The 15,512-nt window shown below is 38.6% G+C and overlaps 1 protein-coding gene and 2 non-coding genes across 3 annotated transcripts; 1 reads left to right on the plus strand and 2 right to left on the minus strand.

The window, feature by feature from the left end:
* The first annotated feature begins 7,870 nt into the window (after window positions 1–7,870).
* Window positions 7,871–7,944, plus strand: Trnai-aau (transfer RNA isoleucine (anticodon AAU)). Its single transcript has one exon. It is a non-coding gene; the product is annotated as a tRNA-Ile (tRNA).
* Window positions 7,945–11,444: 3,500 nt separating this feature from the next.
* Trnai-aau (transfer RNA isoleucine (anticodon AAU)) lies at window positions 11,445–11,518 on the minus strand. The gene has a single exon. It is a non-coding gene; the product is annotated as a tRNA-Ile (tRNA).
* Window positions 11,519–11,808: 290 nt separating this feature from the next.
* On the minus strand, window positions 11,809–13,278 carry LOC141907554 (uncharacterized). The gene is made up of 2 exons (XM_074797236.1): window positions 13,165–13,278; window positions 11,809–12,881 (listed from the first exon to the last, which is right to left on the minus strand). Exons 1-2 carry the CDS (start codon window positions 13,167–13,169, stop codon window positions 11,918–11,920), a joined length of 969 nt encoding a protein of 322 aa, XP_074653337.1. The 5' UTR covers window positions 13,170–13,278; the 3' UTR covers window positions 11,809–11,917.
* Window positions 13,279–15,512: the final 2,234 nt, after the last annotated feature.

The following is a 15,512-nucleotide window of genomic DNA, read 5'->3' on the forward strand; positions in this document are numbered from 1 at the left end:
CGCTGTAAGTATCACTCGTCACAGCAGCGAAATGAGATCCCTCGGGTTCGCATCGTCTGCCAGTGCGCTGCGGAGAACCCGCCGTGTGAATGTGAGGCAGATCAATAGAATCCTAAGCACATAACGAGTTAACGAGCGTGTTCCCATAGAAAACTAATCCTCTCCGGCGCGCATGCGTAATCGTCGTGCTAAACGGCCGTACGTTGATGTTGTTGTCTCTGTGTGAAATTTCGTCCCATTTTAGATTGATTAACGCAATATACTGCATGCACGACATATTTATAGAGAAAATACACAAAAAAAACCTTATTTAAAATATACGTAAATAACGTAAAAACCACTTTTGTTTAATTTAATACCACTGCGAACCACTAATACGAGTACTGACCTGCATAATAATGCTATCGAAAAAATGTTGTAACTGTACAGATATATATCGTTTACGTGTAAAATATGTTTATATGAAATAATAAATTCATTTGTTACGAATTAAAAGAAATACAATGCGTTGCTGTTGTTTTTTTACAGTCATGTGTCAAAATTTTGAGATTTTCTTCCCTGATCAGTATGTCTCTAATGAGGTAGACTCATAGAGTTAAAACCAATACGTTTTCGGGGCGTGTTTTTTAAAGGAAAACATGTTAAACCAACCGTAATTTTCACTAAGACTATACAGAAGCCCGACAAATAACTTAGAAAAACCAATCCGCAGCTGTATGGGATGTCGATATCTAAATCTATCAAAGGACGAATAGGGAAGCACGATGTATTGCAATTCTTAATGGTAAGCCCATGGACGTATGATAGTATTTATCTAATATACGTCCATGATTAGCCTAAATATACAGACGGCCAATATTAGTCATCAGTAAGCATGAATGCTACAGAAGTAATTTGTGATGCAGGGTGTCAGAGAAGAAGATTGAAAACTTAAAACTTGCAACCAAATACAAGTATTTCAATGGAAGGATCTTTTGAATCAATTGAAGATCAAGTGTAGCCTAAAATAGCTTTTGTTTTTAACGATAGATAGTGTTACTTAAATACATAATAATCATTCTTGAGAAATCTCTTTTTTGACAAAGTAGGCTACGCTTGATCTTTTATGTCTTGGATCTGATACAAGTTTTATCATATTTCCCTCGCTGTACTGTTATGGCACTGCATTGATGCAAAATGGCGATACTTATTATCTTATTCTCAGTTCACACAAGAATAAAATGATAGAATAGAGAGCTATTTCATGAACACGATGTGAAAACCGTCTAAATTGATATCGATGAATCTCTACAATGAAATAAATAGTCTTAATGAACTATATTGGATATTCCCACGAGGTATCAGATATTCAACCGATTTCAATCAATTCAAAGAGTATCGATGGCGATTGTGAAGCGTATTTTCGAACTAAACTCCGATCACGAGGATTCTTACACATATCGAGTTAAAAGCCTTTTACGACTAATGCGAGACACATTCAGTCGCTGAACGCGCACATCACGGCAAATAGATTTAAATTATCAAGAAATTATCTGAATCGACCGGCGTGTAGATTGTCCGTCGCGTATTGATTCGAAAGCGTTGAAAGCCCAGTAACACGCTGAACCTTGCGTCACTAATGGCGAACACTTATCATATATTCGCATGGTACAACGTTCCCATTCAACGGGCGTTGTCAAACCGTCTCTTGTCCCAGGGCATTTTTGCTACGGAACCCGACGCTGAAAGGGGAGATAACCCTTTATGTCGGTGATTATTGATGCCTTCATTAATTGATCGAAGAGTCAGTTCTCCTTTCATTGTAATCAATCGGGGACAATCTTTAGTTTGATTGTAACGTGTCGTCTGACAGTAACCTGTGTACTATTATCGAAGGCCCGGGTTTATATCTCGCTAAACTCCTAAATTCGATATTTGCATTTGCGAAAATAGTGTATATACTATTAAGCATTTAGAGTCGTGTAATATCAAAATTGATAACTTTCATAAGCAAATTTTAATATGACGTTAAATTCGAAGCCTTTGTCGTAAAACCGCGAGAATTTGGCATCAAATTTGAATTTGAATCATGTTTAACGACCACGCAGTCAACTATTCTAGCTTCTTAAATCAGCCGTGGGCAACCGCTTAATGAGCCAAATTGCATTGCCGAGGGCCTGGCCACCGGCGCATAGACTCTGAGTATAGGGTCTCGATTCATCGCAAAGGTGCTGAGCAGGGCTCCCTCGGAAGGAAATCATTAGTTTGATGACCCTTGCTGCGATTTATTATAACCCAAAACACAAAACACGCGCGCCACGGATTAAAATCTGTACGCGTTTTATGATTATAATATTCGATATCGTTTCGAAATCTTAGAAATGTAACCTCTTGAATATCGACCAAGCGGATTATCATTATCCCTGGTAACGTACTATCTTCAACACTGTACTAATCCGACGTTAGAATATGAAGTGTCAACACAAAGAAATCTGATTTGACGCGGATTACATCTTAAAGTAGACAAAGTGATGATTTGGTCGCAAAAGGAAATTGGGAAATCGTCCTATTCCAATAGTATATAATAGACGACCATCTCTAATGAATCTAGCTCCTCTCTCACCACCGTCCAATTCTCAAGTTGAAGATTATACCAGCCTAAACTACAAAGACTGTAAGAGATCGTCGTAGGCCTAAAAGTTGATATATCAGAAGGTTGATTTAGTCCGTCAGGGTGCCATTAATGTGTATCGGTAGCTGTTTCTCGGTGCTCCCTCTCTATGTTTTTTTTCTGTCTCCTAGGCCCGGTTTGATAGACTAGTTTTAACATTAACCTTGGGGCTGACTTAATTCATTTTCAATTGAGTTAACCCCAGGACTAAAGATAATACCAGTCTATAAAACCTTGGCCTAGTCTCTTGTCTCCCTACTCTCTAGTCTCTAGTCTAGTCTCTATAGTCTCTAGTCTCTCCAGTCTATCTAGTCTCTCTTCCCCAGCAAATTTTAAATAGACAGCTGACAAGGAAAGATAGATATAGCGTCATAATTCGTAGTCAATTTCAACCAGTCCCAATTGAGTTATATCGCGACGATATAACTAAACGAGATTTCGAATAAATCTTACTCAAATTGAGTTATCTTTTTGACGGTGAAAACGTGTAATTACCAATTAAAGGTTGTATCATTGTTTGTGTCGAAGGCGGGACGACTACGAGGTGGGATTCTGTTTAGTATACACGGGGATTTCATTTCGCCCGGTAAATCCCGCGAAGCTAACCTCTTAATAACACCTTATGGCCTCATTATTAGAACGTATAATGCCCCTTTACGTTGTCAAACGCATTAATTATAGGTCGTTGGTGTGTCTTACACTATAGAAGTCGAACCCGGATGAATGCAGACTGAAATCGAGGGATTTAAACGCGACAAGGGGTCCTCAACTGTCCGAAGTGATTAGCGCAGTCCCCCGACGGCGATTTGAAGCGTCTTTAGTTTGAAATCTGCGCATATTTGCGCGGATTATGCGTGCCTTTAGAAACTAGAGTTAATGGCGCAAAGACAAGTACCGCACTTATTCAATTGCGCGGTTTGCCTCGCGATTTCAACGAAATACTCAATATCAAAACTTCGCACCAATACGTACAATGTACTCTAGTTAATAGTAATATATACATTTTAATTGCTTGTTTTTAAACGCTTGATGCCATAAAAATTCACAGCAGAACATAAACTACTAATAAACTATACCGATGACCTTTTTGGAGATCGGTTTGGTAATTGTTCTTTAAAGGAGCAATAAACCGTATTTCCATTAATGTAACGGAACAAAATTAATCAAACAATTAATTAATCAATCAAACTACATATTGCACTCAATAAATTTTACTCGATGTCTCGAAAGATTGCTGTTTTGAAGATCTTCCCCGGCCGGAAATAAATAAGACACGTCGCACATAACTTATTGTTCGTTTGGAATTCGTGGTTGAATCGGGGATCGGATATTTGTGGACGAACTTACAAATTCAGAATCCAAAAATTACATAGCATCGACCGCATTTAGCGGTGACCTCGTTAACTAGCAATCAATTAACGTCGAAATGACAGCACCCGGAGTTTCGAGTCGACCAAACATTGAATATTATCATATGATATAAATGCCATTAGTCACGATAAGCGGGAAGGGGTGCTCATCTTGTACGACACATTTCGAATCGCTTATACAAGAGGTGTCCATCGTATTATATCGACGCGTCCATCTGAGTCATTTTAATGAAATTAATTATCGCCCGGTGAATGGAGAGAACCTCGGAGAGATGGGTCACTTAGCGATAACATCCTGGCCGTTATGGCCAAATTGCCCGTAACTAAATTAAAGTCTACTTCATTTTCGAGTTCACTGAATGCCTATCACGTCGTTACCTCACACGTCTATATGCAATAATTGGCGACGGTGATGCCTCGAGGAATCGGGTTCGAAACCTAGTTTAGATAATAACGCCGGTCATCCGTAAACGGACTCGAAAATATTTTTGGAACGTAATCCACTCGTGTCATTGTTTGTATACGAACAGATGAGTTGGAATATTCTCATCACAGAAGCGAAACGCTTTAACGAGAAATGCTCCCATTGTAAAATCTGAAGAGAACCTATTTTATGTTTAGGAAGCTGTATGATGTGACACCCGCTATAGCATTGCATATTCCAATGGTAGATTAATTTTTTGTTGAGTCATAGGTACTATATCAATTGGTCGGTTAGCTCAGTCGGTTAGAGCGTCGTGCATAAAAATTTATCGTTGATTTTGACAGTCAAATATCTAAAATGCTATTCATCCCCCTAGGCTATTTGCCATCTTTTTATTTGAATGCCAGTTACTGGTCTACCATTAATGACGATATTGAAAATCGTTCAGTGACTTCAAGCTTCTAGTACAGACAATTTCAAATACACATAATTATTGTTTGGCTCATCGGGAAACGTTGTGTAAGCTTAGCGGGATCTGGTCCGCCCCATCGGCCCTATCAGTAAGCCGGCCGTTATGCTTGATAAATTAGGCAGACGTAGTCGACCGGACGCCGCTGAGATGCATCTTCCTGCCTTCAGGCCATGTGAAAACCATGTAAAGAAGCACAGCTGATCCCCGACCACAAAATATTCAAATCTATCCCATTAATTCATCAACCCTCGCATTACATATCCATTCAAAATCCATTCCTTAATCCTCCAAATTCCGATTGGATGCATTTGCATCTCGACGCACTTAGGAAATTCTTGTTTTATTAGGTTTCTTTGTCGATTAGGTCCAACAAAAGCAGACGGCGAGATTTAATGATAAAATCTAGAAATTACGTAGCGTCAACGCCTCAACTATCGTCTTAAAGATGAAATCTCTCTTGACGGATAATATTTCTAAACGTGAGATACAATTTGCGACTTCTCATAAAGCGCTACAAACATCCGCAAGCGATTTGTTACGCCATTAAATAGGTTTAAGGTTTTACCCTTCGTCGAGTTTGTAATGAGCCAGCCTCGGTGATGTAATCATCAATACAAAAATAGGGAACACGGTGTAATTATCGGGAGGAAGGTGATAATGACCCGTCGCGGTTATTGTAGGCATTAGTCCACGGCGGCAGATGATGCCCCGGTCACTAAAACAGCACCGCTAGATTTGGTGCGAATCGATGATTTGTGTAATTCCCATAAACTAAATTGAACCTTAAGTCGGATAATATCAAATTACATATGACATTTACGAGAAGAGTAATAGTCTCTAGTTTAGCAAATAGAGCTCTAATTCTTATGCCCATGGTTTAAGTGTGAATCAATCTGATAATTTCTGATAGACCGGGATAATGTTTACTTGCAGGAGGTGAAAACACCGCCCTAGCAGTTTCACCGTTTTTCGGAATTTGATAAGTTATAATACCATGGACTCTAAAATGAAAGTAAACGTTTTGGAGTCCATGGTAATTGTAGACGAGGTAATCGTATTGTATATCTTTTGTCGATTTGTAAGCTGACGATGAAATCTTCGCCTTTCGGGCTAAATCGGAGAAGCGTACGATGGCGAAGAAATTGAGGAAAACCATTGCAATGTGTACCATCGGCCATCGGAATTCTTCACCATGAAGGCCAGTGAGAGATGCTACAGACCTTACGCTGCGCTTTGCCCTTCGGCGATAGGGGTATACATATTCCGGGGCTGTCGTTTCCTTTGTTGGTAAGCTTCGCCTAAATACCATTCGTTATTCAATTATACATCGGTGGCGTATATATATATATAATCGCGTTGTCTTAGAATATACCCCGAAGGAAGCGCCGCGGTAAACGCGTCGTCGACAAAGAGACGTGCGACTGACGTTCAAGAAATCCCCGTCCATTTCATCGAAGCGCATATTAAGCCCATCAAAGTATTTAAATAATTATTCGAGATGGCCACGTCTTATGTACATTAATCATAAATGTAAACCTCAACGTTGTTAAAGCGAGGCGTGATTTAAGACAAAAGGATTCGCTTTTGCGTTCACCGATTCTCGTGTCGAATAATGCAACAATCATTGAAAGATTCAAACACTCGGTGGAATTTCATTTCGCTATCACGTATACGCACATAAATCTCTCAAACTCTCACGTATATCAATTCATCGCGTCGGTTTCTAAATGGGGATTACAGCGAACTTCATAAATAACGATCAAAGATTACGCGCCGTGTGTACGTGGACAGATATTCAGGGTTGCTTTCTATTTGAATTATGCATCACCTCCGATCAGCCCAGGTGGTTTTGAATTCTCAGGGCTCCATGAAACAACCACAAGATACACCACGCGAATCTGAACAATTTCCAACTGATCTGAACCTTGGCATGATAAGCCTTTTTACAGTTTCCAATTAGACATTATAATAGGAATCTGGCTTCGATTTGTTGGAATCTGTACTCCTCCCAGGCCTATATTGACTAAACGGAGCTCAAAGCATAACGCGATATATATATATATATATATATATATATATATATATATATATATATATATATATATATATATATATATATATATATATATATATATATATATATATATATATATATATATATATATCGCGTTTATATATATAAATCGGATTGTTCGATGCGCCGGATGTTGGCACAAATGAAATTTACTCTAGACGATGATGACGAAACGGCGTTTCTACTTTAATTCTTCTCGCCGCTCGAAGAGACGCGGAAAGTATTTTAGCTGATTAGATTTCGGTGTCGCCGCCGCGATATCGGATCGACTTCGTGTAATGAGCCGGTGCCTATTGCTTTACGGGCCGCGTTCAGTTGAAGACGTGGGCATTTAGCTCGTCAATCGTGGCGGAAAACGCCTATTATACCGAGAGCGCATCAGATTAGCGCTGAATTGGCGTTGATTCTATCAGAATTATTACCAATATATCCAATTTGTTTTCTGAGTGGCATTACAAGATTTTCTCGTCGCAAAATGAGGCAAGAAAGCGTCAATTCTACCGTGATGAAGGCTCGTAGTTGTAAAACATGCGTTTGGTTGTTATCGTCGTTGAGATCTTCCTCTCCACTGGCTGCAGCGAGAAATACAGACGGCATCTCCTTTTCATTGAGATTGATCCACGCGGCGCATCATTTATGAAAAAGGAACGAGAAAATCAAAATACCTGTGAAACAATCGACACTGTATTGCACTTAAGGGCTTTTTCTGGACGAAAGGCGATTTTATATCGCAATTACGATGGGAACTCTAATAGTTATCTATTATATGCTTATATTTGCCTTTTACAAGACAGTATCCCTATTACTTCTATATCTATTTCAGTTACAATCAATCAAACGTGCAATTATTGTCCTTGGGACAAAGGCACAGGCCAACAGTGGCCGGTTAGCTCAGTCGGTTAGAGCGTCGTGCTAATAACGCGAATGTCGTGGGTTCGACCCCCACACTGGCCAAATCTTTTGGTCCCCGTCGGCCTAGTCTAAGTGAAATCTTTTCTTTGCAAAATTTAGGATTACTTTGGCTTTCCCTAATGCGTGGTCTTTGCCGGTGCAAAAACGCTTCATTCGTCGAACTGGCAAAGCGGATTTGACAAGCAATTCGATAACATAAAAGGTTACAACACTGCTATAAAATTGAAATTAATTAGTTGTAGGACTCGACAGAATATCGGCTTAACGAGAGATGAGATACCATTCGAAGTGTCGTAGAGTGTTAATTTCACCGAGTACGACGCCATGAAGATCTATTAACGTAATGGTTAAATCCAAGACATCAGTACTCGATATTTTCAGAACGTAGCTGCTCAGCCCGAATCGGCTTAATGAGCGCCGTAAAAACTCTCACAACTTTATTCGATCAACTCGAGAATTTCTTTTTCTTTCGTTATTATCGCGGTCGGAATCACGTCGAATAGAATAAACGAAGCGGAATGATTGATACGCAATCGCGAAAAGTAGTAAAAAGGTTTTCGAAAACAGCGATCGATTGGTTTGATAGTTTTTGGCTTTCGAGAATAGAATAGCCTAGAATAGAATATGTTTTATTACTCGACAAAGACAAAGTTGCCCAAAGCATAAAAATAAACAAAAAAACTATTTGAAAATTACAAGAATCAATGTGTAGAACAAGGAAAGTATATGGAAAGTATTTCAAAACACGATTATAATAACTAACTAACTTACAAACAGCTATAATGCGAGTGAAGGTGGCCCGCGCGCACCGTGGCAACAACTCATATGTTAGTAACAGATTTAAATTCAAATAAAAAATGCAGGAAAATTCATAAACATATCGACACATTGCAGTTTTTACCAAATCCTTCAACTATTGGGTATGTGTTTACGCGCCCGTCTATTACTTTGCAGCGTGTTTCTCCAAACAACTAATCTCAGAGTTGCGTCGTTATCGACGGTTATCGACTACACGCATGCGCCTCCATCATCATTGACGATTTTTTTCTCTCGTCAAACTCAATCAAGATAACATTTAAGCCGAAGAAATATTTGCCGGGGGAGTATTAGCAGCACTAAAAGCCCATTTACGGCAATTTGTCGACGTTATCGGGGTTTGAGCGCGCGTGGAGACGAGTTAACGAGGGTTATACACCGACAGATATACCGTAGAATCGACGCCTAATTGACGAAAAGAAAGACGTTTTGTTGGTACCGGCGTGGCGTACTATCGACGAGGCGCAGGAAACGATAGCCTATGAATACGCAAAATCGAAGGGATATTGACCAAACCAGTCCTCGTCAACATGTATTACCCCATTAAAGGAGAATCATTAAAAGAGAAAGGGGGATCTTTTTTAAATCGTAAAATAGGGATAACTTTCCCTCTATGTACCAATTTGATTCGATTTCCTATATTGTTACTTGGTGCGTCCATTACAAGCCCACCACACATGGGAAAGGAGGCCTGTTAAACCCAAGAAACTTCGCTTGGAATTAAGGTGCTGATTTTTACTGATAGTTGGACAATTCGTTTTTGTATACTTGAGTACAGAACAATATGAAAATCATGCCTTAAAACACAAATATTTACAAGAAATGAAAGACCTGGCCACTTTATTTTCTAATGAACTATATGTTAGTTAGTCATTCGTCATCGGCAAAAGTCACTGTCAGGCCACGGCGGCCATGATTGTGTATGCAGGAACATTTTTGCCTTTTAATTCGTGTTCATCATGGTTTGATTTGCCGAGGAGGCGTGAGGTTTATTCAATATAATATACTTCATCATTAGCCGATGATAACCGATAGCAGTTGTTATACGTGAGTCGGGTTTGTTATAACGATAATTAACGTGCGAATTTTGCGTCCCGAGAACGCTTTGTTGACTTAACTAACTAGAGCGCAATACAACGTCACGTTGACCATAGATCATAAAACTCGTCCAAGAATCCAAGTCAAGATACAACCCAGACACTTGCGATGAACGTGTTACCTTTTCACACTGAAGATCATTACAGTCAATAATATTTTTCTATACTGATAACTATCATTCGAGGGGTAGGCCTACTATGTGAGTCGATGTGCACTACGTCATCAATATTGGCGTTTCAAATTAGCAATCAAAGTTGTAAAAATTTACATTTATTTATCAATAGATTGCATTTCATGATATTTCTTTCTAATGAATTTGCACTTTTGATAATGAATTAGAATATTGTGTGGGTTAGTCCGCACCAGAAGATTACCGGTATATTCAAATTCGAATAAACTTTATTGATCCGCCTTTATATCATATTACTTTTATTAAATTATTCATTGTCGAAAATGTCGGGTAATATGTTACTTTTCGAGGCGTCAATAAACCTTCAAGTTAGTTTAGTTTTTTTGTTACCATAAACTAGAGTTAAATAACTCTGTACGTGTGCTGAACGTTAAAACTAGGGTCAGAGTTAACCAGTGGATAGTTGACATAGTGAAAATAAAAATTGCATTGTTAACATCGTTTTGATCTAATGGTTTAACGAACGTTTGAGAAATTGGCTTCTGATCTATAAAGCCAACCAGCGCCGATTGATAGTCAGTTCTATAGAAAAAGAAGAAAGAAAAAATACACTTCAACCCTATTCAACGTTAACAAATGACTATTCGAAGCAATTCACGAAATTCTACACGTTTTTTTTCAAACCGGTCCAGGAATCGTCCATCGCTTTCGGTGGGGTGTGAACCATCCGCGAAAAAACCCCAGCCGCTCTGTGACATGTGGTATAGTGCGGTGATATCACGACAGATGATGACTTCAGGATTAGTGACTACACTGTTACTAGCTGCTGATTAATCTAGTTTACACTCTGGTTGATTCTATTTCTACGTCTGTTTTGTCATTAAGATTTGATTACTGGTGTATTTAGCGTTTCTCAGTCCAAGCACGAATTCACCTCTCAATTTGTGTAATTGCCGACGCCGTCATCGCCAACTTTTGCCCACGTCGAAGCGACCCGACAGCCGCATGTGAATTTGCCGAAGGCGCTGTCTGCACGGAATTCATTTTTTTTGCAAATTTTCCATTTAAGCGAATTGATTTTCGGGGTCAAATTAATAACAGGTTGTTATAGGACACGTAGGTATATTGTATAAACTTTTGTATTGCTTTTCATCGAGTTCTATCGGGTCTGTTTTCCTAGTACTAGATATCAGTAGCGAGCGAGGCAAAGAATTGTATGAACCTTCTTCGAAATAAACTGACCACAGCAAAACAAAATTCATCATTTTGAGTAATGATGAATTTTGAAATATTTCGATGATAAACAAAAATACATTAATGATCATACAAATCGATGTATTTCGAAAAATAATAGGCACGGACCGGCAAAGATCACGCATTAGTGGAAGCCAAAGAAATTCTGAAATTTACAAAGACAAATCACCAAAAAACTGCAGATACTAATGAATTTTACAAAAAAAGATTTAACTATCAAAATGAACGATGGGGACCAAAATTATGGCCAGTGTGGGGGTCGAACCCACGACATTCGCGTTATTAGCACGACGCTCTAACCGACTGAGCTAACCGGCCATTATATATCCGTCCCGACCATAGTATATAAATAATTTCAATAATAAGTATATAAGTAAGTAATCGTAAGTGTCAACACATGGAATGGAATCGAATGGGATAGAAATAAACCTCTCGAATAAAGCGGGCAATCTTAACTAATTCCGTCGTTTTTGGCCTTAGACGAGAAAGGAAAAGTATGGGAGTTGTCGTGCAGTCGTTGATAACTAGGAGCGCGTCGACCCAAAAAAAAATAAAGCCCAGAGATTTATGTAAATTAATAATTGTTGTTTTTTTATTACAGCCACAGAAATAAGAACCGTCTTGTTCCAGACCAAACAATACACTGATGAAAGGAGAATTTTCGCAGCCAAATGAGCGTTAAGTAGAATGCGCTATGTAGAGTCAAGTAAGAATTTCTCATATCAAATCCGCGGAATTGTAATAGATAAATCTGTATATTTCACCGATACTGGAATCCAGAGTTTTAATGTTCTCGGGGTCAGGTTCCGGTAACTTGTAGAATCTATGCCACAAATGGAACGTGTATTTCGATTTCCAATCGAATTTTACGCCTTTGTGATAAATATCGTCGAGCACCTTGCGGTCCTTCCAGTACGGACTGTCCATCGTGTCGTATTCGATGTGAATGGTTAGTTTGTTACGAGCTGCAACTTGAGCTGGAAGGAAGGTCGCGTGAAAGTCCCATTTGTAGTCGTTGAAATACATCTGCAATTCGCCCAACCAAAGCTCCATGAAAATTGATTTCGGTTTGGCCATTATGATGCCCGGATTCAGTCGTCTCGAATCGTAATAGGGCATCGTACAGTCGTATCTGAATAGCTCGTCGAACGGTTTCAGTACGACGATATCCGTGTCTAAGTAAACACCCCCGAACTCGATTATTTTTTGAATTCGAAGGATTTCCGACTGGTGTTCCTGAACGACGACGCTGCGGCCGCTGAACACCGACGGTGGCGTGATCTGTTTCACTCTCAACACCGGCACCTTTCGTTTCATCTCGTCGAAATACTCACCGACCGGTACCGTGTTGCACCATAGGATAATCCTCTGCGGATTCAGATGCTTATAGGCGCTCAAGAAGCTGATGTAGTTGTGAAAACGAAATGTCGTTCCTTCTTTTGCGAGCCAAATATAATGCACGATGCGTGGCACTACCTCGAACGTTTTCAGGGGAGCCCACAGATGTGGCTTTTCCAGTTCGTCCGGAAATATCACCTGTTTACCGCCATTGGCGTAATGCGGTAACGCTATCGGTTTCTTTCGATCGTTTGGACGATTATTCCGGTTCCTGTACGTGCTGATGATAATCATAGCGATCAAAATAACAGCGCAATAAAACACGCTTCTTCTCGTTTCAGACCTGAAAATATAGGATTCATTCGATAGATTTCACTACGTGTATCTAATCAAGAATCTGCAAAATCTTGCTCAGCGGCCGGATCCTCTTCCTCGGAGCAGAACTAATCATAAAATCGAAGTATATCGCGTATTTGTGCGTCATTTTCCGGCGCGTCCTCCCTCAATAACCAGGAGAATCGATTTGCAATCGAATAAGATTTTCTTGGAAAATAAGTTAAGCGAAAATACACGCTTTAATTCAACCGAAGCATCTGATCTTCAAGCTTTAAATAATTATCCATTACCTCATGATTTCCTCATTGAGTTGTTGATGTTCGGCGTCTTATTTCCGGACGGATATTTCTCCAGATCGGATGTAGATATATATATTCGACGATATAGGATATCTAACACGTAGCAAGTAGCTCGTACATGTTGCGGTAACAGTTGATCATTATACTGAATTCGAGCGACAGCTTGTGTCCCGCGCCTGTAATGCTGTGATTTCCGCTACATCTGTCTCTCAAGTAGCGCAAATGTATATTCATTGCGCTAGTCGTTGTCTCGTATCCTCCCCATTCACTATGAATAGTTGTTACACTTATCTTCAGATGCGTAGAAAATATCTTAAGTTTGAATTGGTCGAATCATTCCTACGTTTGCATCTTTTTCTTATTTCGACAATCTGTCTTACAGTCGTTGTTTGAGTGGTGATTTGTCGATCAAAATGTGTCAGATATTTTGTCGTCACACAATCGTATCAATTCACATATATACTACAGTCGTTTCTCTGTTGACTCAGTAATAGCAAATCTTATTCATCATACTTTGCTTTGTACTCCTTTTTTTATCGATGGAAACCACAACCTATACTGATCACGTTTTAGTCTCGATGGACCAATGAAAAATATCTGGTTATCTCCGAAATCAAAACAGGGAATAACCACACTCAAACGATGAGAACAGATATACAGATACCCCCCACCATATACAGATTAAAAGTTTCAAAATCGAGAATTTACTTAATCAAAATAAATCAAACAGACACATTGGTCAGGTCTACGTCGTATAATTTTAATAAATTAATAATAATCTTTGATTGAATAAATTCTGGATTTTAAAAATGTGCATATATAGTGGGTTTTATCTCCACGTTTGAGTGCGGTTATTCTACTAATATCTGGTTATCTCCAAAATCAAAACAACACTCACTATTGACGAGATACACAGGGTTTCATTGTCGTGGCTCTAAGCGTGCCTTCTCTTTATTTAAAAACAAACAAGTTTCTTTAATATAAACAGGAATATAATGAAGCAGATTACAACCCGGGTACAACTCAAACAGACACAAATGTAAATGGGACTATATAACCGTCATCAAAAAACCTAATCATGTAATAAGTAACTTTTATTTTACTAAATAAAACAACACCGATTTTTATCTTATTAAAAAAAACAACATCGACAAACTCTGCTCATGTATTAACACCGAAATAGTGTGGTGACTCTATATGCAATACTCTGAATAGTTTAATGGTAATAACTATGCCTCATTTGATAGCCGACTGTAGACTCTGCAATCGTTATTGAAAAGAACGTTTGAATGATGAATATAATATAACGTGTTTATCTACGCAATGACCGTCGTGAATCGCGAATGAAAAAATTAGTGACAAAACAACTATGAAAGCCCGTAGGATATATGAGGAAAAACGTATAAAATTCAAAATCAGCCGACTCACCGTAAAATTACTTTCGACCTTTTTTCACATGAATTATCCCGAAAGTTGAATCGTTAAAACACTCTTACAGACTGTCGTTTAATTTTTGCGTTGAAAGGATTTATATCTCCGGGAGCGATTCTATGTACAGTCGAAACACAGCTATACAATAATGTACATACACTAAGGGAAAATAGAAAATCTATCGAACGATTCAAAAACTTTTTAAAAAGTTAAAAAAACAACAACCATATCCAAACGATGAATATCCGAAAAGTGTGGGGATCATTGTCTCATTAGATGGATAAGAAATGAATGTAATGTACACGATTATAATCTGAATAGAAAAAATGATTAAAAGATTCAAATGACTAACGAATTCTGATGACTAAGGGGTCTAATCTTTTTTGTAGATTTCGCCGAAATGATTCGGTTGCGGTGGACACTAATTTACTTTCTACTTCAATATTTGAGCAAGTTCCATCGTGAAACGACACGCTTTATAATAGAAAAAAAAATCGACCGATAATCGCAAGGATTATCATAATAATTAAGCGATCACTATTTCAATCGCGGTTCGTCGTAAATTGTAATTAACACGAACGAATTTGAAAATCACAGGGAGACCGACCATGAATAAGCCAAAACACTATACTATCAGTAATGAATTAGAAATTTAAAGAAATGTTGCCAAATTATAGAAACGTACTTATGGGTGATAGTTTATGAGGTGAGTAGAGAGATATATTGAAAGAACTTCGTAGAGATTAAAAGATTGAGAAATTGAAAAAACTGGATTAATTATTAGAATACTTCGAATAATGCTACAGTTCACCCTATTCTATATTGATAATGTTGAATCTAAATGGGTTTTGGTGTCTCCGGATCCCTAACCTACCCCGCAAATTATCATGCATATGTTTAAATGCTTA

This window comes from Tubulanus polymorphus, chromosome 6 (genome assembly GCF_964204645.1).
Source record: "Tubulanus polymorphus chromosome 6, tnTubPoly1.2, whole genome shotgun sequence".
Lineage (NCBI taxonomy): Eukaryota > Metazoa > Nemertea > Palaeonemertea > Tubulaniformes > Tubulanidae > Tubulanus > Tubulanus polymorphus.